We start from the raw sequence: 26,585 nt of genomic DNA on the forward strand, positions 1-26,585 counted from the left end.
GAGTTATCGCCATAATGCCACGATGAACCCCTTCTTTTAAACCATTACTTCGACTCACGAGAACGGAACTCCCGTCACGAAGAACAGAGTCTCATCTGGTTACCATAAGCCGCAAACGGGATCAGCGAGATAAATTATAGTCATGTGAATTACAGAAATACCTTAGACCTCGTGGGAAGCCCTGTGTTGAGAAGCCACGGCGTCGAATCGCACTTCATCGGAAGGACCGAATATGTTGATGGCGTCGACGAATGATCGATTCTGACGAGTTGTCTCCTGAGATTCACGTGATTCAATATACACATGAATTAGCGAGTAACTGGTTTCCTGGAACCTTGATTGTGATGTACTTTGTCATCCGTGTCAGGGGCTTGAGGAAGAGGAGCCTCAGGGCATTTGATAGGCATTGATTGCATCAGATCGTGTCAGATCGGAATTGCCGAGCTGGCAACACGAGCTCATGGGAGTGCCGTTACTAGCTTCAACTTGAACAGAACTACATCGCTGTAAAGTTTTGAAGTGTTCAAGCATCGAAGCGTATGATTTGGCCCTTCCCATATGATAATATCGTCCTGAATGTCTCTGGGCTCGCCGTATCCCAAACTCGGCTTTTTTTATAAGAGAAAAGAGACCACGTGAAAACTATCACACAATGACTTCAAGAGTTCATCTGATATAGAAAATTGTTTATTCTGACATGTGGCTAGCGCGAGGTCGCTGAGCGTCAAGGTGAGGCTCATTCATGTAAGTGAAAGTTATGGGTCTTACCTGGATGCAAGGATAAGGTGACTATGCACCTGGGAATGGAAGTTGATCTCCACCGGAAGCTTCCCGCCGACGTCACCTGACGTCGCGACTCCCTAGGCGCTTTGCGCTTTCCCTGGGCGCGCCCCTGCCTGTCGTCTCTTTGGGCGCGTGAACTGAAACCGCGACTCCCAATTTGATATACTTTTCCTTATCTTCAACACAACACTTAGGTTCGTGCAGTTCACAACTCACAACCTGCAACGAACGGTCCCTTTTAGTTCTTGGGGATTTGAGCCTGGTGCAAGAACTACAGATTTGCTTTCATCCGCTTTCAATTCACTTGTTTAATCAAAGGGCATAATCCATCGCCAGCGATAAATTCGACGTACATAATCAAACGAGACCTTCAAGGCTTTCAGTTACCAGCGCACATCGACAACGCTCCAGGCCTCTCGGTGTATCTTCTGTTTGATCGAAGCAACGCGAATATGCCCCCCAGTCTGAAAGACAAAGGCGGTCGGCTTCTGGCTTTCGCCAATGGTGGCCAGCGAACGAACGAAGCTCAATCCGGGGTGGATATCAAGCCCACGAAGTCAGAACCACCACATCACGTTCCTCCAGCTCCTACACCTCGTCCCACTAGCTATCCTCGGGAGATCACGGGACTCGGTGGTAGAAACACCGCGCCTCCAAAACAGGACTATCCTTTCAGTCAGCCACCACAGCATCATTCACCAGTGCGCTCGATATCTTCCCCGAATGGCCGGATTAAAGCAGATTCAAGTGATCGCCGGGTCGACATCTTCTCTGGTTCGCAACTTGACGAAAATTTCATGGAGTCTGGTCTCACAACTCCGCACAACGAGCCATCCGATCCCATTAAGCTTGGGCCGGAGTTGACTCGCGATCTTAAGAAGACCATTCCGTCACACCGGCTCCCTGACCGCAATCGATTTCATCGACCTCCGCCGACAAGTGATTTGTTCACTGTTGGTGATGATCTTCGTATGAACGTGGTCAGTAGGTCACAGCAACACAATGTTGATCATATGGGCGATGGTTTCCAGGATGATGTAAGTGTGAGGCATGGAAAACTCAGTGGCCATCACGGACGTGGCCGAACTCGACCAGACTCCCCGGCACGTCAGGACTCCAAAATCCCCATGCGTGAAGTGAGGATTCGAAAGTCACATTCCGGCCGATCAGAGGCCTACGACACGAACCAAGCAAGGAATATATCACCCAGGCGCCATGAAACGCAATGGCAAACGCGCTACAAAAACGAGAGCTCCCAGCAGCCGACTGTCCACCGTTTGGATGATGAAGATGCCGAGTCCGCTTCTCAGGAGGAAGAACACACAACGCCTAGGCCCAAGCCTGCCAAGCCGGTGGTTCAAAGAGCTCTCTTAGAGAGCTCGATACCAGCTACGACAACCTTCATGCCAAACACTAGTCGCCTCGACAGAAAACGACGTCGTCCAAGCCCTGAGTACGACGACGTGGCTCTTAACTCTATGACCTTTGCCTCCCTTCGGCAGCAGCCTTTCGACTTTGACCCTTCCAAGGATGGGCAGAAGGTTACTGGAGTTAATGCTGGCAATTTGGAAGATAAACTCGAGCATTTTCGTCATCTGGGTGAAAAGGAACAGCATGACCTGTTTTCCAATATGTCGATGGAAAATTGGGAAACCTCGGGAGAATGGTTTGTCCATGAGTTCAGTGCACTCATGCAAAAACTTCTGGATTCAAGAAGACAGAAGCGCAAAATCATTCAGGAGTTCGAACAAGAAGCAGCCGATCGTGAAGAAGCTGTCCGTCTCAAGACACAGGCCATTGACCGAAAGCTCTCTAAGATGAAGCAGGATGGCCAGCGAGTAGTGGAGGATAAAACTGCATAGATTTTGCGTGGCGTATGGACAGAGTCGTTGGTTTTTCGTTTTTCGGGAAATGAGTTTACGACCGATATGAATGCATTGTGCCGGAGTTGAGTCTGATTTACTCGATACCAGAGCGTGAGATATCCATGAGGTTCGCAAGACACCCTAGAGCAGATATGAGCTCACATACAGGGGAAATGTTTTTTTAGATTCGCTACGATGGTCACATCTTTGATGAAATAATATATCATTTCGCTGAAACCGGTTCAGGGTCGTAAATGGTTCATTAGTCTGTCGTGAAGGTTTGTTGTGTTTGGTTTGTTCGGGTGTGAGTGGAGGTGAGATCATTTACTGTGTCCCCCTTTTTATACTCGTCGGACATGTTTTACTTTTCTGTCGCGGCCTACTACCATCCTCAATTGACGGCCAGGTCGGTTGGCCAGAACTCCTTTTCTCATCCTATCAGTATAGAGCTCATAAGCAGGATAGTATCCGTCAACGAATTTGACCACCTCCACAGATGTCATGCCTGCTTCCGGGTCACCTCTTTCCTCGCGCAAGTGGTCTTCTTGCTCCAATCGCCAACCGTAGACGTAGCCAAGATCTTCCGCGTCGATTTGAATGAATGCGTCGAAGGAATCTGTGACGGAGTCATACTCAGCGAGCTTCTCATTTACGAATAGAAGGTCCTCAAGTTTATGTTGTTTGAGAGTTCGGTTGGGCATGTTGAGCCTCGCCTCAACATCCTCACGGGTCAGAGGACGGAAGCCTACACACCACCCCTCCAAAATGATGGCCTGGATCTTGTCCTGGCCTGGCTGATTCACAGGAAGCCATTCAGACTCTGGGAGGCGATCACCTTGACCGCCTTTGATGGCTTTGTCGTATTTTGGCAGCTTTGTAGGCTCTCCTCTTAGTAATGCCTCAAAGACGGACTTGAGGAAAGGCAGGTCGTGAGTTCCTGAGCTTGTTAGAACCCGCCTAGTCATTAAACAGTGTGGTTTTACTTACCAGGCTCCCCACGATGCTGAACAAGGGCATTGTCAGGGTGAGCTTCAGCGAGGGCAACCTGATCCTGGCGAGTGAGATAGAACTCATCTATGCTACAGACAAGGGTGGGCACATGCTGGCTCTCGAGAGCCTTGCTCAATGCCTTGACAAGGGTCGACTTGCCGGCGCCCTGAATACCGTTGAGGCCGATGACAAAGGGGCGGTCGGGAGACTCTTCGCGGTGGAGTTTGAGCTGAGAGAGGATGAAGGGTAGGCAAATCTCAGTTTTGTCGTCGATGAAGTGGGGAGCCATGATTCAATCAAGATATGAATAAGCTACTGCGCATGTACAGGGCATGGGAGTGAGAACGATAGTACGGTATGGGTATTGATAGCGCAGCCATAGGATGATTGAGTGTCGGGTGTCACTGTCAGTCAATTGCTTTCTTTTTTCATCGGGCAATTCAAGCCCGAGGAGACACGAGACACTAGAGGCGCGCACACACTCTCACACACATTGGCACAATGACTGACCTCTTCGGGTTGATCAAATCAGCATCAGGCTTGTGGCCCGGTCTGGGCTTGGTTGGTTTTGCGGGGAGGGAATAGAGGGAATTTGTGGGGATATGTCCGTAGCCGGACCCGGGATTGGAGGTCGGCAACAGAATTATAAGAGGATGCGACTGAAGAGAAAGCGCAATAATACAATTAACGGCAAAGGACAGCAATAATCATTTCAAATTTGAACAATTTACGTGAGCTTCCAGCTTATGTATGATGGAAAAGAAGGGAAACCAGACATTGCGTGTCGTTCTTGGTAAAGAAACTGCCATTCCACCTCCAATTATCTACTCAGTAGTTAACCCACATGTAAGACTCGAAACGTCACTCGACAATACAACCTGACAAGACGTTAGGTACTACCCCAGATGTAATACATAACTTACTATTTATTCTCTTATGCTGATTCAGTAACGACATGTGACATTGGCTGCTATAGGGTATTTCCTCCGCATGACCTCATCTGCCGTCTCTCAGCTTTACATGTGAAGCCAGTCCCTTGCCAGACTCGGCCTAGCGTATTCCCCGCAACCAGTCCCCTCGGTACCCCATAGAAGCCGAGGCTTCCCCTTCACAAGGTTCCTTGGTATCCCCGACACGGTTTGAGTTGCAGGCCGGCCCAAGCTTGTTAAGAGCTGCTCGTTGCGCTCCCCAATTAATTCGTGTTGCAATTCTTCATCCTCATCCTCTCACTCTCACTCTTACTCTCTGTCTTTTTTTCATCATCTTGAGCGTGTCATACTATACCCCCCTTACATATTCGAATATCACACCACACACGCACTCACATACACACAATGGCGGACCAGTTGAGATATGACGGCCAAGTTGTTGTCGTCACCGGCGCTGGCGGTGGCCTCGGAAAGGCATACGCTACTTTCTTCGGCTCCCGTGGTGCCAGTGTCGTCGTGAACGATCTTGGTGGTACTTCCAAGGGCGAGGGCAACTCATCAAAGGTTCGTGGACCACCCAGCAAGAGCAAAACCGCTTTCCCAGGCGCAAAGCGCATAAAGCTAATACCAGTCACGATAGGCCGCCGATGTTGTCGTCAACGAGATCAAGGCCGCTGGCGGCAAGGCTGTTGCCAACTACGATTCAGTAGAGAACGGCGAGCGCATCATCGAGACCGCCATCAGCGCCTTCGGCCGAATCGATATCCTCATCAATAACGCTGGTATCCTACGTGATATCAGCTTCAAGAACATGAAAGATGAGGATTGGGACCTGATTTACAAGGTACACATCAAGGGCTCATACAAGTGCGCCCGCGCTGCTTGGCCTCATTTCCGCAAGCAAAAATACGGCCGTGTTATCAACACAGCCTCGGCTGCTGGCCTCTTTGGCAACTTCGGCCAGACCAACTATTCCGCGGCCAAGCTCGCCATGGTCGGTTTCACAGAGACTCTTGCCAAGGAGGGTATCAAGTATGGCATTCTCGCCAATGTCATTGCCCCTGTTGGTATGTTACAATCGCGCCTCATGAGCTCCGTACACTAATCCAAAATAGCTGCTAGCCGAATGACCGAGACCATCATGCCTCCTGATGTGCTCGCCAACCTTAAGCCTGAATGGGTTGTGCCTCTCGTTGCCGTTTTGGTCCACAAGAACAACACAGAGGAGACTGGTGGTATCTTTGAGGTTGGCGGCGGCCACGTGGCCAAGCTCCGATGGGAGCGATCTAGCGGTCTTCTCCTCAAGGCTGACGACTCATATACCCCCGGTGCCATTATTAAGAACTGGAACAAGGTTGTCGACTACTCCAACCCTCAGTACCCTACGGGGCCCAACGATTTCCTCACATTGCTTGAGGAGTCTATGAAGATGGGACCTTCAGAGCAGGGCGAGAAGCTCGACTTCACTGGCCGTGTCGCTCTCGTCACTGGCGGTGGTGCTGGTATTGGCCGTGTCTACGCTCTGGCCTTTGCCAAGCACGGTGCTTCAGTTGTGGTCAACGATCTTGCCGACCCCGAGCCTGTGGTTGCTGAGATCAAGAAGCTCGGTGGCAAGGCCGTTGGTGTCAAGGCCTCAGCTGAGGATGGTGAGAAGGTTGTCAAGGCTGCTATTGACGCATTTGGCCGTATTGATATCGTCATCAACAATGCCGGCATCCTCCGCGACAAGGCTTTCTCCAACATGAACGACGAGCTCTGGGATCCCGTCCTGAACGTGCATCTCCGAGGTACCTATAAGGTCACCAAGGCAGCTTGGCCTTACTTCCTCAAGCAGAAGTACGGACGTGTCCTGAACACTACTTCAACCAGTGGTATCTATGGTAACTTTGGCCAGGCCAACTACGCTGCTGCTGTAAGTTTTCAATATACTGCTCGTTGTGATAATTGCTAATGGTTATAGAAATGTGGTATCCTTGGTTTCTCTCGAGCTCTTGCTCTCGAGGGTCAGAAGTACGGCATCTATGTTAACACTATTGCCCCCAATGCCGGTACTGCTATGACTGCCACCATAATGCCCGAGGAGATGGTCCAGGCTTTTAAGCCTGACTACATTGCTCCTCTTGTCCTCGCTCTCTGCAGTGACAAGTGCCCCAACCCTACTGGTGGTTTGTACGAGGTTGGCAGCGGCTGGTGCGGTCAGACTCGATGGCAACGAACCGGTGGACATGGCTTCCCCGTTGATGTCACCCTCACCCCTGAGGAGGTCCTCAAGAACTGGAAGGATATCGTCACCTTTGACGGCCGTGCCGACCACCCCTCCAAGTCCCAGGACTCTATCGGTAAGATCATGGCCAACTTGGAGAACCGATCTAAGCCTAAGGAGTCATCTGGCGAGACCAACTACCTCAAGGTTATCGAGGAGACTCTCAAGAAGGAGGGCAAGCCTACCGAGTACAAGTACGAGGAGCGCGATGTCATTCTCTACAACCTTGGTGTTGGTGCCAAGCGCACTGATCTCAAGTACGTCTTCGAGGGCTCAGATGACTTCCAGGTCATTCCCACCTTTGGTGTCATTCCTCCCTTCAACGCGGAGATGCCATTCGAGTTTGACAACATTGTGCCCAACTTCTCTCCTATGATGCTTCTTCATGGTGAGCAATATCTTGAGATCCGCAAGTTCCCTATCCCCACCAATGCTCGTCTTGTTACCCGAGGTCGTCTCGTTGAGGTCATCGACAAGGGTAATGCCTCTATCGCCCGAACCTCCACCACTACCGTCGACGCCAACACTGGCGAGGACGTCTTCTACAATGAGGCCAGCGTCTTCCTCCGTGGTGCCGGTGGTTTCGGTGGTCCCAAGCGCGGTGCTGACCGCGGTGCTTCCACTGCTGCCAACAAGCCCCCTTCTCGTGCCCCTGATGTTGTCGTTGAGTCACCTACCCACGATGACCAGGCTGCCATCTACCGCTTGAGTGGTGATTACAAGTAAGTTTTACTATCATCCGCCATCTGAATCATAACTAACATGAGTAGCCCTCTTCACATCGACCCTGCCTTTGCCAAGGTTGGTGGCTTCAAGGCCCCTATTCTCCACGGTCTCTGCTCCTTCGGTATCGCTGGAAAGGCCGTCTACGAGCGTTTCGGTGCCTTCAAGAACATCAAGGTCCGCTTTGCTGGTGTTGTCATCCCTGGTCAGACCCTTGTCACAGAAATGTGGCGAGAAGGCAACAAGATCATCTTCCAGACCAAGGTTAAGGAGACTGGCAAGCCTGCCATCGCCGGAGCGGCTGCTGAGCTCAGAACCGACGGCAAGAGCAAGCTCTAAACAAAATTCAGCACGATCAACGGAGTTTCTGCAATGGGATATGCATGTACTATCATAAAGTTTGTATTGTAGTTGAGTGATGTGATTCTTATCATGTCCTGTTTTGCCCAATCTTATATGCCAAATTCAATACCAATTTCTTAAATTTCTAAACAACAAGGCGCCCGCCCTGTGCCCATCCTGATGTTTATATTTTTGGAAGTCATTAAGCCTGCGCCTGAAGTCACAATGAGGCTTCATTGAACCATCTTGTCGTACGCCGTTACTGGGAAGAAGAAAAAAAAAGAGAAAAACGACCATAACCCTAAACAAAAAGCGTTACTACGACCAGATCCAACACTTCCGAAAGAGCGGGAATCCGGCCGCTGAAGAGAACACGCTCAACACTTACGTCCATCCTATTCGCCGCAACGCCTGTTTCAAGGAACGCCCGCTCGGTACCTGATAATTCTCGGTTCTCCATGTCTTTCCACTTGCGCTCAGCCTCTTCGCGTGCGGCTTGCAAAACCTGTTCTGTGTCCTCAGATTCCCAGAGATTGCACCTGTCACACTCCTTGCAGGGTGTTGCATCGCCTTCGGGGCGGAAGTGATCACAAAAGTGGCGATATCCTTCATCAGTGAGGTCGGCGCGACAAACATAACACATCTTGTAGCCGCAGGGACACGTAAGTTTATTGCAACCTGCATTCTTGACGAAAGATGTGTTGCAGCGGGGACAGACGCGCTTTATAGCCATGCTCATGGCCTGCTCGACCTGTGTGCGTAGGGCGACGAGCGAGGATTCGTTGCATACGTGGATATCCTTCCACGACTTGTGGCATGAGAGGCACGACATACGACCGCAGCTGGGACTTTGGCAGGTGAATTTGGTACCGCGACGACGACGACGGTGACGGTTGAGGGCTTTGGACCACTCCACTGATATATAGTCGCCGAAGGACTGCTGTGTGCTGAGAAGGAGGCAAATGAATGAGGATATGAGGACGAACGGGAAGACAAACGGGAGGGTGCCGACACATAGAACGAGGAAAAAGAGGTTGTAGATGCTATCTGACTTGATACGAAGAGCAGATTCGTGCGCAGGCGTGTATATGTCGTCTATCTCGGCATAGTCACAGAAGGGACACCGGACTAGAGGGAGGTTGGATGCCAGAAGACTGTGCTCTGCTAGTCGACAGTCAAGCCTGTGCAAAATTTCTGCTCCCATCTTTTCTTCCTCCATGGCACGGCGGATATGATCTGGCGGGATATGTCCAAGACATCCATCGCCGTCTGAAGAGAGGCACTTGAGCGTGCCCGTTTCAGGGTTAATGCTGCTTTGCCACCCTTGTCCAAAGACTGCTTCTTTGATGGAGTGCTGTACACATCGGTAGCAGACGAGATGGCCCTCGCGGTTGCAGTGGGTAAACTCCTCGAAGGCTGCTGATATGAAACAGCAGACACATTCATGTGTTGCATCTGCCTTTTCGGCCTCCTCGTTGTTGAGAATGACTGCAAGCCCCCTGTCTCTATCCTCTCTGTCCCTCCTGTCCTTCTCCTTCAACGGCGCCACCAAAGTATCATACAGTTCGCGGTCCAGTTCTGCGCTGCCTGTGGCTCGAATGGTGGGAGTAATGGAGCCCTGGCCGGTTGAGCGCCACGACACCAGTGGGTGATTCTCAGCCTCTCCCGTAGCGATAGGCTTCCTTCTGAAAAACAGCGACGATATTGTGAAACGCCATGATTTGGAGGATAAAGTAACGAGGGTCTGGCGGGCTTCGAGGTAGGAATAGTTGGACTCGGCAAGAACAGCGTTTATGGTAGACCGCGACAGGCCTTTGAATTCATGCCATGCCAGATTCTGTACTGCTCTTTTGTACTCCTTGCTCTTGAACACCTCTGCTTTGGGTATTGTCTCTGGTCGAGCGGTCTCTTTGTCGGGAACTCTCCACCGACCCTTGACCCACGTCACTCTATTCTTGAGCAGCGCATCAGCCACAAGAGCGAGCCTCGACTCGCCGTCGAAATTTGACAACAGCTCGCGAAACACTTCGATCTGGATATCGGGAAATACAGCAGCCAGAGCCTCGAGGCTGTTGTTGAGTTCGCGCAGGTCAGGTCTCTCGGGTGGCAGGCATGGCAGTTGGGCTTCGTCGTAGATGTACTCGGGCTGAACAAGGTTAGAGTCGCTCGACTTGGACCGGACAGAGGGCGTTCTGGTTCTATCGGTGGAGGTGGAGGTGGAGGTGAGCAGCCCGGGGAAAACCATCGTGACTGCTCATTCTGGTGCGTGTGCGCGTGAGGTTTGCTGATGGATGGAAGTGATAAATGGCGGTGGTAATGGTTGACGGAGGATTAGGTAAGGTATTTTGAGGCGTTGACGGGAGCTGAGGAATGAGGCTTGCTGTAGTTGGTTGGGGTGCAGAGCTGAATATTTTTTTGACCAAGAAAAATTAAAGGGAATAGGTAGTTAGATTTATCCAAATGCATTATGCTATTCATTCAGCAGTTCCGCATCGTGACTGTCTAAGTCTCATAGTCAACGAATAAGTTGCAGTAGAGCTTGTGACACGACTGTAGGTAGGTTGAAACAACACAGGCTCGAATGGGTAATCGCCATTTATCGACCTACTTGACTGCGGAGTCATTTCAGGTTTCAGAGACTAGAGCTACATGAGATGTGAAAAGGTGTCTTTATTTAAGGGGATCAGAGCCTCATCTTTGACTTATGGCCTGTACTAGTTCTTCAGTTGTTATACTAAAAAGTGTATCCGGAGAGTGGTCGCTTTAATCATGGGTAGTATAAGTTAAGTATTCAGAAAACAGCTACATCAACGAAGAACAAATGCATGATTATTTATTTGTCCTATATCAGATACACTCGACAGTTTGTACCGCACTCTGCACAAGGGACATGATCAAATTTAAAAGTGACTCATTGATGAAGTTATATTAAAAGCAGAAAGCAGACAGCTATAATGGTGCATGATAGACTATTCTTCGACCAGAAAGTTTCTCCTAGTATCATATCTTTACACCTTAAAACAGCTTCTTGTCAACACCAGATGTCGTCTCAGAGGCATAGCAAGGCCTCCGGTAAGTGTTGTTCTTGAAGAAAGCCGCTGCTCCCCTTTCGCTCAGACTCCTGCGGGTCATGCATGGACTCGTGATATTAGACCTTCTAAATCAACATTGTTGAACCATTCAATTCGGTCACGGCAAAAGAACGGAAGACCCAAGAGGTCTGATATTTACTCATGCTGATGCTTGTGCCGTATATGCTTGTAGTATAGCCAAAAGTCGATCTCTTCTTATAGTGAACAGGAGTCTGCAACCTTATTCGAGAACACGAGACAGGCACGCATGTAAAGTGCCCCATAGACTAAACAGCTCAGAAAGGCAGGAGAAAGACGGATGTGCTATGTATGTATGTATGTACGCAAACCCTCCAAGTGATCCGCCGTTGACGCACCCCACGCTTTGGTTGGTAACATTGACGGAGATGATCACCACTCCAGATCGACAACCCCGCAATGTGAACTCATCTCGAAACTATCAAGACGACAGAATCAGGGACTCGATTGTCCCCCGCTCACCTCCATTCTCACAATCAGAAGGAGCTTAGACGAGAATACCACGACAATGGGCGGTCAGACAAGGTAGCCCGTAGCCGTAGCCCGTAGCCCGTAGCTCGTGTGTAAAGCCCAGAAACTGACTCGTCAACAAATCAGGAGAATTGCTGCGTAAAAACTGTCACAACACTCCATATTACTGAGTAACATGAAGGTGGCAGCGTGGGCGGCCATAATCATCATCTCGAAACCGCCGACTCAAAATTAAGATTGCAGAATGCCTGTTTCACGTCACTCTGCTGCACAATAAGCACCGTTCATCTGCGCAGTCATCCATCATATCTGCAGCGGTGCAGCCCTTCCAACCCTCCTCTTCAAATTTCAGTATGCACCATACGACATACTTGATGCAGGCACGGGGGTTTGCGACCAAAGTCCCATCATGAAGTCAATGACCGGTCCGAGGCTTCGCAAGCGGTGAGATGAAGTTGACAACATCAGAGGTTAGCGCGCCGCCAGGGTTTTAGACCTTGTGCGGCTAATAATCGATCATTTCGCGCTTAGAAGGTTGGACGAGTCTAGCAATGAGTTTAGAATAAGCCCGTTGATTTTGATAGCTTGGCTGACGTGAAGCCCTGTGCTTTGATATAATTGATCAATCACATGCTGAAAGTAATTAATGAAAACTGAGTTTGGAGAGGTCCAGGAGCAGCAACTCAACTCAACATCTTGCAATATCTCTCTCTACATGAGACTGAACTGGCATCAAGGCTATAGATCTTTGTCAGATCCGCAGCCAGTCGTTCCTTGCAAATGCAGGCATTGCACTGATTGCAGGTCCATTTCTCGTTGAGGATCTCGCTCCTTGTCAGCCGCTAGTTCTGTATTACCTACATCAAGCCCGCTAGACCACTTGTCAAGGACGCAAGCCTCTTGGACATCAAAGCTTGCACCCGAAATAGTCTCAGCGGTACGTGTATTACAGCGTTGAGATTGTGCGAGACCACGACTACGTATGTACACGGAGTCCTAACGGCAGCGCCAAGCCCGAGCCCTGACATGGGTTTTCAGGGATGACGACGATCTTGTCCCGTCATTGTTGGCTATGCTCAAACAAGCGAAGTGAGTGAGAAAAAGGGGTCTCTCGGCGATGGGCTCGGCACAAGCCAGCCAACAGTCGGCCAGCTCCACTTCCTGGGAGGGGGAACTTGGGAAGCACGCGACTTTGTGCAGGATAAAGCCCGTCGTGCATAAACTGCTGTGGAGGAAAAAGCAAATTCCCCATGATATGATGATGTGAGCTTTGCATTGGCTCCGAAAAGTTGGCATGTGCTATCAAGTGAAGTGCTTTTAATGCTGGTATGTGCATGCATGGGATGTTTGGTGTTACATTGAATAGCTAGCGGACAAAGCCAATCGACTGATGATCACTGATCCGAGAAGACAAAAGGAAAAACCGTTCGCTCGTGGCGTCTGTCTCGGACGAATGATGTTGTTGAAGCGACAATAAACCGAGGGTATATTTTTGGCTCTCAGATCTACTATGGGGCACTGCCCCACGTTGATGATATTACGAATACTGGAGCTGGAGTTGGAGCTGGAGCTGGAGCTGAAAAAGTTTTGGCTTTCAAGCACCATACCGTTCGACCAACAAGCTGGATCAGGACCACCAGAGAGGCTCAAGAGCCGGCCTGGGAACTGGCCCCGTGAGGATACAGTACCCAAAGATGAAGACCCAGCCTTTGGCTTGTGTTTCATATCACACGGTGCCTCAAGGTTGGGCGCTTGCATGTGCATCCGGAGGTGCTCATGAGACCTCAATTCCGAGGCACTATTTACGACTTTATTTACCAGAGGGTGTGATGGTCTTGACGATCTTTGTTGTTGCAAAGGTCTTTATTTCCCTCATGACGGGTCTGATTGCTTGATGAAGCACTTGGCAGCAATCCTCATCTTCAGGGAAGCGGCGTTTTCAGAGCGTGGTTTCGTCATTCATTATATTTGATGGGGAGATGGATCAAGGACGGTACGCACTGTTGACGTATGAAGTGTTTCTCTAGACTACCTAGTCAGGCACCGAAACCCGAGCATCGATGCCTATAGCGCCGCAGTTGTGCGTTTATTATTAGTTAAGGGTTGACCACCTTATTGCTCCAGATAATCGCCTGTGCGGTCGATTTGCTGTAGATCCCCGTATTGCACCATTTCCCTGATTTGGTTGTCAGCCACGCGACAAGGACTCTCTATCTGCTTGCTGAGCATTACAGTATTCTTACCGACTACCTTATGTATCAAGTGCCGCTGGGCGTCATCAGAAAGTTGCCCAAGTCAGCCGTGGTCAGCCACCTCATCCTGGACAGAGCACAGCATCCACGGCAGTCAGGCTGGACCAACGATCCGTCATCTGTGACAGCTTGCTGTGGCTTTCAGCTGAGGTGGATTATCTTGCATTTCATAAGCAGCCAAAGTTCTATCCAGGGGGCTGTAACGACGGAAACGCCTTGGCTGAGTACAATTTCTCACCATAAGCTTTTGAGCCACTGATCAGTTCGAGGTCTAGATCCGCCATTTGATTGAGTACGGTATCATTATTCAACTTGGACAAATGTTGTTCACCTGGGCTAGGTATCTTGGGTACCTATTGCAGGCGATTTATCCGTAGGTAGCTCAGTGTTGCAGCCGCATCCATGTCCAGTTCTGCTGCTGTTGTATCGTTCTCGTCGCCGCCATTATTTCCACGCTCCACTTTCCGTCACCCCGGCCCTGCAACTATTCGTAGGACATGCGATCTCTAGTGAGTGACAAAAAGATTCGGCAGATTGTGGAAAGTATTGGGGACCACCTTGATAGGTTTATTTTGACACCCTCCGTCAAAGAAACTTTCATGTCCCAAAAATATACGCCAATACGATCGATGTACAACAGGTACGGCCGGCCCCGAAAAAGATGAACCAAGCCAAGAAAAAAAACACTGGACATCAAATCACAGAAAACGAGGGATCTACGGACTTCAGTTACAGTCTATCACACGGTGCCTGGTCTTGGAGTTACCTAGAAAAACGCCACAGCCCGTATCTTTTCAGCCGCTTCACGATGAAGCCCAAGCACAAGCATAAGCTCAGAACAATGGGAGCAAAGCAACAAGGTCAATTCTCCTTTGGCCTTGGTTTCTGGTGCCAGTCACTGCCAGGGACAAAGCAGCAGCACCAGTCCCCCAGGACAGGGTCCAGTGCTTGTCTGCAAGAATAAAGCCGTACAGTAACTTAGCCAAGCTTAGCTCAGGTGCCTAGGTTCCCCCTGGGCCCCCCTGTCCTGGCGGTGGACATCCACCACACCTAGCCAGCCGCCTCCTCCACCGCTTCAACTGGAGACTGAGAGCGAAGTGAATGCACTGGCTTTGAGCGGGATCCTGGTTTAGCAGACTGCTCAGCCTTACTTAGTCGCGGTGAATGGGTCCCTTTTCCCTTGTCTTGGGCCTTGGTCAATATTTATTACTGGAGGTAGGGTACTCCGTACTGTATGTATTTGGCTCAGCTTGGGATATATAACTTTGGTCCTCCCCCTTCCCATCATCTAACTGTTCTCTTCCTGTCTGCATTACCTACCTACTGTACTGGTGCTGCATCTTGAACTTTGTCTGCAGGCGTGGCTGTTCGTGTGCGTGCTCGCGTGATTACCACCCTCTTATATATTTAAGAGTATTTCGTAGACTGGCGGACTTGGACTTGTTGGTTCGTCTTCCCACGCTCGCATTACACCTACGTACGTATACACGGACACGCCAAATCATGAGAGGAGGCCTTTGGAACTGCTTAGAACTGAGGATTGGACGACCAAACATTGCATCTTGCTGCCCATAGACGAAACGATGAACCGAGATATGAAGCTGGATGTTGACTCCGCCATGGCCGACCAACTTCTAGACAAGAACAGCCGCTATGAGGGCTACTTCGCCTATCGACCACTATCCAACCTACCCACACCGCCCCCAAGCTCTCGCAACTCATCCGCGGCTCAATCACCACGAACTACACTCGACGATGGAGAGCCATTGATGCCTCGATTTCGAGGTAAGTGGTAGCACTAGCACGGCTGGCAGAGGATTCAGCACTGTTGATGTGTAACATCACGTTGTTGGTCTCCTGTCATGTCCACCCAGCGTGCAAAGCTTGTTTTACTAACAGACTATCCCTATAGGCCCTGCAATCCACCTTGTCAACCTCATCCCGTCATCTGCTTCTCTGGCCACGGCCTCTGTCCCTCTTGTTCAGGCCATTCTGAGCCGCGCCAATCTCCCGATTGAGACCGTTGCTCTCGCAGTATGCATTCTCGATAGCCTTGACTCCCGCTTCGCCCGACGATGGCGCCTCTCGTGCCCCCTGCTGTCCGGCTACTTCTCAACGTCTAAGCGACACACTCTCCCGCCGACGCCCATCATGCCTCAACGACAACAGTTACACATCGACTCAGTCAACCCCGAGCTCATCATTTTGGCAGCCCTTGTCATTGCGGTCAAGTTCATGGAGGATCCTCAGGAGGCTTCTCAGTACTATTGCAAGGCCTGGGGCCGGGGCATGTGGTCACCCGAGCAGCTCAACACCACCGAGCGATGCATCATGGAGAACCTCAACTACCGCATCATGCCCCTTTGCGACGAAGACTGTCTGACGGATGCCATGGTGGATATGCAATATGCCGCCCAGCAGCCCCAATGGGACATTAACGAGAATATGCCTGCGGATAGTGACGACGAGAGCGACGACAGCAACAACCACAATAACTATGTGCCTAGCCACTCCAGATCAAAGACACTCGGCACAGGATCAGCTGTATTGGGGCTAGGCCTTTCTCTCACACCTGTCGACACCCCGACTGCTGAGGCCAGCCACTCGACTACCCCGCAACCGTCAAGGCTCTGCAATGACTACTTCAACCATTTCCAGGCACGAGAGGCTTAAAAAGGATAAACGGCGTTCTTTCTTCACTCTAGGCATTACGAGGCGTTACCGTGGATACCAACACATTTAGCGACTTTTTATGGATTGTTTTGACAGCGACTCGTCTCGATCCGGCGTGATAGGCATCTTGTTATGTGTTGTTTTGGGAATCAGACCCCTTTCATAACGCTCCTGATTGGACGACGGGGCAGGAAATAGCATTGTTCTATATACGGTGGCATTCAGGGAGAACATCGAGTTTCTATAATCAAGGAACAAGTTTATTGGGATTGATTTGGATTGATTTGCAGCTGGCTTGCGCCTACATGGCATCATAGGTTGAATTCAGCATGGATATGGCATCTGATCTGAAGCTAGGATTACACATACCCCTTTCCGTATATTCTAGTCAATAACTACGTACTTTTAATGTTCTATAAATGGCTCCCGGTCCCATACAAATAACTCCGGCCCTTGGCATAACAAATCAGGCGATATCATGCCAGCATTTCTCAGGGGGGCCCACACTGTTGACGTTGATGTCTTATCTAGGGGTTCACCGCATGGAAAAACTCGTGATGTGGTTTTTGTAAGCTAGTATACTATGCTTGGATACGGGAGTTTATGCCGGCTTGTTGGTTTGATTGTATGTTGAAGATATGTGTGTGGTATTGATTACTGTATCGAATGAGAGGTGCAGTTAGAGAACTACCTTGTATTGGATTGGAATTGGCCGTATACTACTCAATCACCCACCCCTCCCTAATTTATAGACTATTATTTTAACGAGGAGCTCATTCATCATTTCGCTTCTATATCTGGCTACAAGTTGAGAATAATTGAGTATCGTAGAACACCAATACATTTTCTTAAGGACTCAGCCTCTTCAATGTCCACTCCTCTTCCTCGCCCTCCCGTTCATAGACGAACCTGTCGTGAAGTCTACTCTCCCTTCCTTGCCAGAACTCGATCCTATCCGGGATAATTCTCAGTCCACCCCAAAACTCGGGAACAGGGATCTTCTCCTGCCCCTCAAACCGCTTCTCAACGTCTTTGACCCATCCCTCCAGCTGCTTGCGGCCATCGTCATCTTCACCTTGTGGCTCAAGTACTTGACTCTGTCGACTAGCCCATGCGCCGATTCTGCTTCCCCGAGCTCGCGTGTCGTAGTATGTCTGGCTTTCTTCACGGGAGATCTTCTCTACCCGTCCTTCAACATGGACTTGACGCTGTAGGGATTCCCAGAAGAACAACATCGCAGCACGGGGGTTAGTCGCTATATCAGCTGCCTTGCGAGACGTGCCCAGGTTGGTGTAGATGACAAAGCCACGGTTGTCGAGCTCCTTTAGATACACAGTACGAGAGGAGATACGACCTGAGGGGAGAGAGGCTGTTGAGAGAGTGCATGATTCAGGATGGTCTACGCCAGAATCATTCTCCTGGGCACGGGAGAACCATGCGTGGAATTGAGGGATAGGTGATGTTGGGTTTAGCTGTGAGCGAACGAGAGTTCCTTTGGTAAACTGCTCAGCTTGGCCTGTTGCCTGATGGCCCGCGGGGGCGACTATGAGTTGTTAGTAAACTACTCCATGAACAAATAGTGTTGTAAAGAGAAGAGTCATGATGGCAAGACTGGCGGGGTAACGTTGAACATACAGATGAGCTTCGAAGTATCTGCTGAATGAAGCGCCATTTTTGCAGTACAGAACAACCTAGAGCTGAAGTTAGGTATTAGAAGACGCATTGAAATATATATGAGTCTCCTGTAGGAAATCATGCGATTTGACTCACTGGACGAACTTTGAGGCATACGATGGAATGGTATGTTTAAGAGAAAAAAGGTACGTACTGCGCTATCGGCGGGTAGGTAGTGGAGTCATGACATCTTCGAACTGAAGGCAGTTTCTATTTGCTACCGGGACAAACATTGAGATTCCAGGAAATGATCCATCATTCATAGCACAACACGAATTGTAGATGAATAAACGCAACACTATCAACATCCAAGAGTTATAATGTTAAGAATCTCGCCAAAGAACTTGTGAGTGTCTGCACTAACCGTCTCATGATATTCACGCCACGAAAACCAAGAGAAAACAGGTACGCACACGAAACACACGGAACGCACGGGTGAGATAATAAATAAGTATTAAATTAAATAAACGTATACGACGATACGTATATATATATATACATGATACATAACATACATAAAACCGAACGCCGACGACGTGAGTCGCGCCTCATTTACACATTCTATAACATCATATGTCGTTCACGGGCATCATCCTGGAATGCTTGCTAACGCACGCCAATTTCTATCCGGCTTTGAAAAAAGCAAAAATTACAAAAAATCCAATCATGTCATGAAACTTTTCAAATCCTTTCCGACTCATGTATAAGTTTACGAATCAGCCATAACCAGCGCCAACAGAGCCATGCGGCAGTAGAGGCCATAGCGCATCTAAACATCGTGTTAGCAATGGCATCAACATGTTGTAGGAATCAGTGCTTACCTGTCGGAAGTATGCAGCCCGCTGGTCGAAGTCGACCTCCTCGGCAACCTCCTCGTTGCGGGGGAGAGGGTGCATAACAATTGAAGAACTCTTGGCATGCTTGAGCGAAGCGTTGTCCACTCGGTAAGAGTTCTTAACGCGCTGGTACTCCTCCTCGTTGGGAAAGCGCTCCCGCTGCACACGTGTGCAGTACAGGACGTCACTACGAGCCAGGATCTCAGGTGTGAGAGTCTCAGACTCGCAGAGAAGTTGGCCGGAAGCAACGAGCTGCTCTCGGACCTTAGGTGGCAAAGCCAGAGCCTTGGGGGCGACCAGCTGAACCTGGACGTGGTAATGTCTCAGTAGGTATACAAGAGAGTGCACAGGTCGGCCATAAAGAAGATCACCCAGGAAGGTGATGGTCAAGCCCTGCACGGTACCCAACTCCTCACGGATGGTGAAGAGGTCAAGGAAAGCCTGCGTGGGGTGCTCCTTGCTGCCGTTGCCACCGTTGATAACAGGGACAGGGCTGTATTTCTCAGCAACATGGACGCTGGTCTCCTCAGGGTGACGGAGAACAACAGCATCACCATAGCAAGCCAGAGTACGGAGAGTATCCTGGAGAGTCTCACCCTTCTGGACAGAAGAATGAGAGGTGGAGATAGCGATGGTGCGCCCACCAAGACGCTGCATAGCAGCATCAAACGAAGCCGACGTGCGAGTTGAGGGCTCGTAGAAGAGCGTGGTCAAAACGCGGCCTCGAAGGATGTTCAAGACACCTTCGCGCTGGACACCAAGACGCATCTCCTGAGCAACGGTGAAGAGCAGGTGGAGATCAGCTCTGCTGTAAGACTTGACGGACAGGACGTGTGTGTTCTTGAACGACGAAGGCTGAGCCAGGAGCTGCTGCAGAGAAGAGCTGACCAGGGGCTGGAGCTGGAGGCCAGGGGCGAGCTCCTCAACAGGAGCAGCACCACGAGCAGGCGAAGGCAGAGTAGCGCCAACAGCACCAGTATCAACACCGCGGAGACGGTTCAGAGGCTGGAAGCCACCCAGCATGGACAGGCGGCGGGCTTGGGGAGAACCGGTGGCTTGAGCGATCGAGGTGGTGGGCTTGACTGGGGGCGACATGGGAGGAGCAATGTGCGAAGACATGTCCTTACCCTGAGGCGAGACAGGCAAGACTTCACCATCAAGACAGACAGTGGTGTTCTGGAAAGTGACTCTTTGAACAGATCCACGCATAGTGCGACCCACAAAGGGAGACCAGAAGGTCCCGGGAGCCACGGTGTAGGGGCGATCAATCTCAGCCTCAATGGTGGTGCCGGATTGATCGTGGAGCTCGAAGATCTCCATAGGGTTGGTGTAAAGGCGTTCCTTGATGTCGTCAACAGTCAAACGACCCTCAGCAACTGAAGTGAGTAGCAGAGGGAGAGCATCAGAGATTCCCATATGAGGATCACCCTTATGGCCGAGCGAAGTAGCCAGGCGGTAAGGCAGACTACCAATGGAGAACACATCAATGGTAGACATGTGCTGCCAGAGTGCCTTCTGATCAGCTACAGTGGGCAGACGCTCGCACTCAGGGTACTCGTCACGGTTGAGGTACAGAGAGTAGATCGAGACGTCGCAGGTGACTTGGAGTCCCTTGGCCTTGCTAAGGGCGATAAGCTTGATATCATCCTTGTTGGTGACCGAAGTAACATGAATGCGACGGTTGTGGAGGCTGGCAAGGAGGAGAATAGAGGCCAAGTCGGTCAGCTTAGCATCGGTGACGATAGGCTTGTGTGTAGGCCAAGAATCGAAGTGAGCAGTGACAGCAGCAACCTTACTGATGTTGCCAGAGAGGTGGTTGAAGGGGATGAAGAGTGAGCCAACCTCGCCAGTAACATGGCTGATCTGATCAGCATTGTCCGAGGTAGCGGCCACAGAAAAGTTGTAATCACAGTAGCCACCTCGTCGGCTGTTCTGCTGAGCGGTCTTCAAAGTGAGGGCATCAGTGATGGCGCCGTCAACACCTAAAGGCATAACCCGGATCATGCTGAAACCAGCAGAAATAGAGGCCTTTGTCACTGTCTGAAGGTCATCATTGCTGGCAGTAGCGATACCTGGAACAAAAGCTGCGATGTTGATTAGACCGGGCAGCACGATGGTACGGTGGCTGGTCTGGTAATCGCGCTTAGAAACCTCAAGCTCGAAGTGACGGGCAATGGCCTCAACGAGAATCTTGGCGTTCTTGACGTTGGTAACGAGAGGGATCTGGTAATCAACAGCCATACGTCGAGTCTGGTAACCCTTACTCATGTAGTTGGCAGGACGACGGTACTTGTTGTTGGAAGGCAAGTTGATGTACAGATCAATGGTGTTCTTGGCCAGATGCTGGGTAAGAGAGAATTCAGAGCTGCGGTCCTCCTCCTTACCGAGAACCTCAAGGTATTGACACTGAACGCCGTGCTCCTGGAGGAAATCGGCGGTACCGGAAGTAGCAAACAGCTTATAGCCGAGCTTCTCGAGCTTCTGGACAGAAGGAAGCATCTCACGCTTGTCCTTGTAGGATCCAATGGACAGGAGGATGTTCTTCTTGGGAATCTTGAACCCAGTAGACATCAAGGCTTTAAGATAGGCCTCATTCTTGTCAACGCCGAAGCAAGCAACCTCACCTGTAGAGGCCATCTCGACACCCAGTACGGGATCGGCACCGGAAAGACGAGAGAAACTGAACTGAGGGACCTTGACACCGACGCAGTTGGGGGCAAGATCGGTGGGAGGGTAGGCCTGGAAAGGCTGGCCCATGATGGCCTTGGTGGCCATCTCGATCAAGTCAACACCCATGACCTTGGACACGAAGGGGAACGAACGTGAGGCACGAACGTTACACTCGATGACCTTGATGTCGTTGTCCTTGGCAATGAACTGAATGTTGAAAGGACCAGTGACGTTGAGGGCCTGGCCAATCTTGCGAGTAGCCTCCTCAATACGCTCAATGGTGGTGGCTTCCAAATCTTGAGGAGGCAAGATAAGGGTAGCATCACCAGAGTGAACACCAGCGTTCTCGACATGCTCGGAGATAAAGTGTCCAATAACCTTACCGTCCTTGGCAACGGCGTCCATCTCGATTTCCTTGGCATTCTCAATGTACTTAGTAATAACGACAGGGTGCTCCCGAGAAACTTCAGCAGCCTGGTCCAAATAGTTCTTGAGATCCTTCTCAGAATAAACTGTATTCATAGCAGCACCCGAGAGGACGTACGAGGGTCGAACCAGTACGGGATAAGAAACAGTGTTACAGAACTCCTGAGCTTCAGCAAAGCTAGTAAGCTCCTTCCAGGTAGGTTGATCGACCTCAATGCGGTCCAGCATACGAGAGAACTTGTATCGGTTCTCTGCATTGTCAATCATCTCGGGGGAAGTACCCAGAACCTTGACACCAGCACGGTGCAGTGGGAGTGCAATGTTGTTGGGGGTTTGACCACCCATAGCACCCAAAACACCGCTTGAGTTCTCGAGCTGGTAAATGTCCAGGACTGTTTCGAGGTTGATGTTCTCGAAGTAAAGCTTATCGGCTTCGTCGTAATCTGTACTAACCGTCTCCGGGTTATAGTTGACCATGATTGTCTTGAAACCGGTAGCGCGAAGGGTTCGAATAGCTCGGACTGAACACCAATCGAACTCGACTGATGAACCAATACGGTAAACACCAGAGCCGAGCACCATGACACCATGATCGTCGAAGTTGACATCGTGGTCAGAGGCATTGTAGGTCATGTAGAGGTAGTTTGTAAAGGCAGGGAATTCCGCAGCGACGGTGTCAATCTGCTTGACGAAGGGCTGAATACCAGCCTCGAGTCGCAGGCGACGGACAGCAATCTCGTTGGAGCTCCAGAATTTGGCGAGCTGACGATCACTGAAACCCAGACGCTTGGCCTGGAGAAGGATAGACGGGCTGGTGGTGATGTCGGTTGTGCTGTAGCAAGTCATTCTCTTAGCGAAGTCGCTCAAACCCTTGAGCTTGCGAAGGAACCACTTGTCGATCTTGGTCAATTCCCAAATCTTGTCGACAGTGTATCCCTCGTGCATGGCGTTGGCGATGGCAAATAGACGCTGGTCAGAGGGGGTCTGGAGCTCATCTTCAATGCTCATAAGGGCCTCCGTCTCATTGAAGCCGAGGTTGTGGAAATCAATGGCTCGGATGGCCTTCTGGATGGCCTCCTCGAAAGATCGACCAATGCTCATGACTTCACCCACACTCTTCATGGAGGAACCAAGCTGAGTGGACACGCGGGTAAACTTCTTGAGATCCCATCGAGGCATCTTGACCACGACGTAATCGAGCGAGGGCTCGAAGCAAGCACAGGTGGACTTGGTGACTGAGTTTTTAATCTCCTTGAGGGGAATACCAAGACCAAGCTTGGCAGCGATAAAGGCCAGAGGGTAACCTGTAGCCTTAGAGGCGAGAGCAGAAGATCGAGACAGACGTGCGTTGACCTCGATAATGCAGTACTCCCGGGAAAAGGGGTTCAGGGCATACTGAATGTTACACTCTCCGACAACGCCAAGATGGCGAATGACATTGACAGCTGTCGTTCGCAGCATATTGTAGTCTTCATCAGACAAGGTCTGCGAGGGAGCGACAACAATAGAGTCACCAGTGTGGATACCGAGAGGGTCGAAGTTCTCCATGTTACAGACTGTGATGCAGTTGTCTTGAGCATCACGGACAACCTCGTATTCGATCTCCTTCCAGCCCTTCATACTACGTTCGATCAGAACTTGGGGACTGGCGGCGAAGGCTTTGTTGCAGAGATCCATCAGTTCCTCCTCATTGTTGGCGAAGCCACTGCCGAGACCACCAAGAGCATAGGCAGCACGCACAATGACGGGGAAACCAATGTCCTTTACGACGTGCATCGCCTCGTCGATGTTGTTGGCAGAGGCGGACTTTGCACACTTCTCGCCAATAGAGTCCATGCTTCGGGCAAAGAGCTCGCGATCCTCAGTAGTGATGATAGTGTCGATCGGAGTACCGAGGACCTTGACACCGAGAGACTCGAACTCATCCTTGAGCTGAATACCAACTTGAAGGGCGGTCTGGCCACCGAAGGTCACATAGATAGCATCAGGTCGCTCATACTGGATGACCTTTCGAACGAAGTCGGCGTTGACAGGGAGGAAGTAAACCTTGTCAGCCAAGCCCTTTGAGGTCTGGATAGTGGCAATGTTGGGGTTGATGAGAACAGTGTAGATGCCCTCCTCCTTCAAAGCCTTGATAGCTTGGCTACCAGAGTAGTCGAACTCGCCAGCTTGACCAATGCTGAGACCACCACTGCCAAGAACAAGGACCTTGCGAACGGAAACGCGGGGATGAAGACGCTCATTCTCTTCGATGGTGCCGCCAGGGAAGCTGACAGGGGCCTTGAGGAGCTCGGGCTTCTCAGCGCAATTGGCCATGGTGTTAATGAACACATCAAAGAGGAACTCGGTGTCGCGAGGACCAGGGGTGCTCTCGGGGTGGAACTGCACACTGAAGTAGGGCTTCTCAGTGTGGAAGATACCCTCGTTACTGCCATCATTGGCGTTGACGAAAAGCTCTTTCCAGCCATTGGTCAGGCTGTCAGTGTCGACAGCGAAACCGTGGTTCTGAGAAGTGATGTGGCATTTTCCAGTAACCATGCTGGTACAAGGAATGTTGTGACCACGGTTACCGAACTTCATCTTCTTGGTGGTCGCGCCAGCAGCACGGGCGAGGAGCTGATGTCCCAAGCAGATACCAAAAACAGGGATTTCGTTCTTCTCGAGGACGGCAGCGATGTTCTTAACGACGTTGTCGAGCATAGCGGGGTCACCGGGACCATTGGAGAGGAAGAGACCGTCGAACTCGTCAATGGCGCTGGCGATATCGTAGTCCCAAGGACAGACAAGGACCTCGACACCACGCTTGAGGAAGCACCTCAGCTGATTAAACTTCATACCGACATCGAGGCACAAAACACGGATAGTACGCCCAGATGGGTGCTTACGGGCGACCGAGGTCGGAGGCTTGTAGAGCTTGGGAGCCTTAATGGAAACTACATAGATAATGAGCAGGCGTCTTCGAGTTTGAAAACGCTAGGAAACTCACCTTCGGCCACCAAGTTCTTGGTGTTTGGGTTGACCCATTCGACCTCCTCAAAGTGGTCGGTGGGCAAAGCAGCCAAGGCATCGTCAGCCTGGCTGTTGGCAGAGCCATTGGTCAGGCCACGGGTCTCGAGGCGCATCTTACCCAACATGCTACCCTTCTCACGAATTCTCTTGGTCAAAGATCGAGTGTCAACACCGTACATGGCGGGAACACCCTGCTCCTTGAGCCATGTGCCCAGAGAGGATTCGGCCAAGAAGTGGGAGAAGTCTTCGCCAGCATATGAAGCTGTGACTAGACCAGCAATGTGGATTTCGCTAGACTCGAAGTGAGCTGGCAGATCGCCGAGGAGCTCATCCATGGCCTCGCGCGAGGGAACACCATAGTTTCCAACAAGAGGGAAAGTGATGACGAGGATCTGGCCGCGGTACGAAGGATCCGTGACGGACTCAGGATAGCCAACCATACCCGTTTGGAAGACCAGCTCTCCAGCAATGCTCTTCTGAGCACCAAAGCTGTAGCCCTGGAAGGAGGAGCCATCTTCAAGCTCGAGGCAGACAAGGCCATCATCCTCGGCGCCAATCTGACGCGCAGAGGCGGGAGGCTGAGGAACCAAAGCCATTGTAATGGTTATGGTAATGGTTTAGAGTTGAAGCAAAAGAAAGAAAGAAAAAAGCTCCGGTGCTGGGCTATATCAACAAGATACCCAAAGAGGCGCGGGGCAACGACGTGGAGGGGTCGTCGCGGGAGGACAGGGAGATTGCGAGCGACGGGCCGGCAAGTTAACTCGTTTTCAGAGCTACCCTGGTAAGGTCAGAAGCTACCTCGCAATCATCAGCCTCAACTGTAGTTAGAGGTGAAGAGGATGTTGGAGAAGAGCGAGGGTTTGGGAGGAGGAGAAAAAAGAGAAGGAAGGCTTCTGATGAAAGCGGCCATCGAAACTTTTTTTTATCGCCGGGGCTGCAGCACAGGGTGCTCCCCGCTGTGTAGTGCTATAAGCTCTAATTGGCCAATTGAGAGATGGTTCCCTCGATGCGGCCAATTGCAGCATTCCATTAAAATCTGCAGGGACACTAAAATGCCCCGCCATGCCTTGGCCAAACTTCTCAAGCCTCTCCACAAGCTGCGCAACAACCTTTCATCATGACCGATCGCTCATCAAAAATGGTTGGACTTGAGCCTCGAGAGTGGGTTTGTTGGATCAGCGGTCAGGGTTTAGCCGCACTGTCGATACGGGCCAAGGCATTGGGAAATTCCCTGTCCGAGTGCCATGGCAGGTGGCGGGGAGACTTGTGAAAGACTCCGGTAACGGAAGAAATATCTACGACATATGCGGCTTGGAGTTGTCATGACAAAGTCTTTAACGTGGAAAGCAATGCATTGCTAAATGTGCAGGCAGCCGCTCTGGAAGCTGCAGAATGCTTAAAAGCTTTCAGCCTGTAAGCATAGTAATAACGCTTACTGTGAGAAAGTGCTGCAGTCAGCCACTGGTGCAGCAGGACATCCTTTTTTCAGCCGGCACTCAGCGTCCCAGGATCCATGATCGAAAAAGCTCGAGCCCAGGGCGGCAGTGAGAAAAAGACGCTTTACATCAC

The 26,585-nt window shown here is 50.7% G+C and overlaps 7 protein-coding genes across 7 annotated transcripts; 3 read left to right on the plus strand and 4 right to left on the minus strand.

Annotated features, from left to right (window-relative positions):
* Nucleotides 1–1,235: 1,235 nt before the first annotated feature.
* J7337_004195 (uncharacterized protein) lies at nucleotides 1,236–2,645 on the plus strand (the record flags this gene model as incomplete). Its single annotated transcript, XM_044821895.1, has 1 exon — nucleotides 1,236–2,645. One exon carries the CDS (start codon nucleotides 1,236–1,238, stop codon nucleotides 2,643–2,645), a length of 1,410 nt encoding a protein of 469 aa, XP_044683228.1.
* A 344-nt stretch (nucleotides 2,646–2,989) lies between these two features.
* On the minus strand, nucleotides 2,990–3,927 carry J7337_004196 (uncharacterized protein; the record flags this gene model as incomplete). The annotated part of the gene is made up of 2 exons (XM_044821896.1): nucleotides 2,990–3,585; nucleotides 3,636–3,927. The coding sequence occupies 2 exons, from the start codon at nucleotides 3,925–3,927 to the stop codon at nucleotides 2,990–2,992; spliced, it is 888 nt and encodes a 295-aa protein (XP_044683229.1).
* A 1,045-nt stretch (nucleotides 3,928–4,972) lies between these two features.
* FOX2 (bifunctional hydroxyacyl-CoA dehydrogenase/enoyl-CoA hydratase fox2) lies at nucleotides 4,973–7,892 on the plus strand (the record flags this gene model as incomplete). Its single annotated transcript, XM_044821897.1, has 5 exons — nucleotides 4,973–5,131; nucleotides 5,208–5,634; nucleotides 5,683–6,479; nucleotides 6,528–7,552; nucleotides 7,601–7,892. 5 exons carry the CDS (start codon nucleotides 4,973–4,975, stop codon nucleotides 7,890–7,892), a joined length of 2,700 nt encoding a protein of 899 aa, XP_044683230.1.
* A 304-nt stretch (nucleotides 7,893–8,196) lies between these two features.
* J7337_004198 (uncharacterized protein) lies at nucleotides 8,197–10,140 on the minus strand (the record flags this gene model as incomplete). Its single annotated transcript, XM_044821898.1, has 1 exon — nucleotides 8,197–10,140. The coding sequence occupies one exon, from the start codon at nucleotides 10,138–10,140 to the stop codon at nucleotides 8,197–8,199; it is 1,944 nt and encodes a 647-aa protein (XP_044683231.1).
* Nucleotides 10,141–15,311: 5,171 nt separating this feature from the next.
* Nucleotides 15,312–16,401, plus strand: J7337_004199 (uncharacterized protein; the record flags this gene model as incomplete). Its single annotated transcript, XM_044821899.1, has 2 exons — nucleotides 15,312–15,513; nucleotides 15,641–16,401. 2 exons carry the CDS (start codon nucleotides 15,312–15,314, stop codon nucleotides 16,399–16,401), a joined length of 963 nt encoding a protein of 320 aa, XP_044683232.1.
* An 848-nt stretch (nucleotides 16,402–17,249) lies between these two features.
* On the minus strand, nucleotides 17,250–18,073 carry J7337_004200 (uncharacterized protein; the record flags this gene model as incomplete). Its single annotated transcript, XM_044821900.1, has 2 exons — nucleotides 17,250–17,944; nucleotides 18,037–18,073. The coding sequence occupies 2 exons, from the start codon at nucleotides 18,071–18,073 to the stop codon at nucleotides 17,250–17,252; spliced, it is 732 nt and encodes a 243-aa protein (XP_044683233.1).
* Nucleotides 18,074–18,784: 711 nt separating this feature from the next.
* On the minus strand, nucleotides 18,785–25,612 carry J7337_004201 (uncharacterized protein; the record flags this gene model as incomplete). Its single annotated transcript, XM_044821901.1, has 3 exons — nucleotides 18,785–18,844; nucleotides 18,897–24,940; nucleotides 24,994–25,612. The coding sequence occupies 3 exons, from the start codon at nucleotides 25,610–25,612 to the stop codon at nucleotides 18,785–18,787; spliced, it is 6,723 nt and encodes a 2,240-aa protein (XP_044683234.1).
* Between the last annotated feature and the right edge of the window lie 973 nt (nucleotides 25,613–26,585).

Source organism: Fusarium musae, chromosome 3 (genome assembly GCF_019915245.1).
Source record: "Fusarium musae strain F31 chromosome 3, whole genome shotgun sequence".
NCBI classification, from domain to species: domain Eukaryota; kingdom Fungi; phylum Ascomycota; class Sordariomycetes; order Hypocreales; family Nectriaceae; genus Fusarium; species Fusarium musae.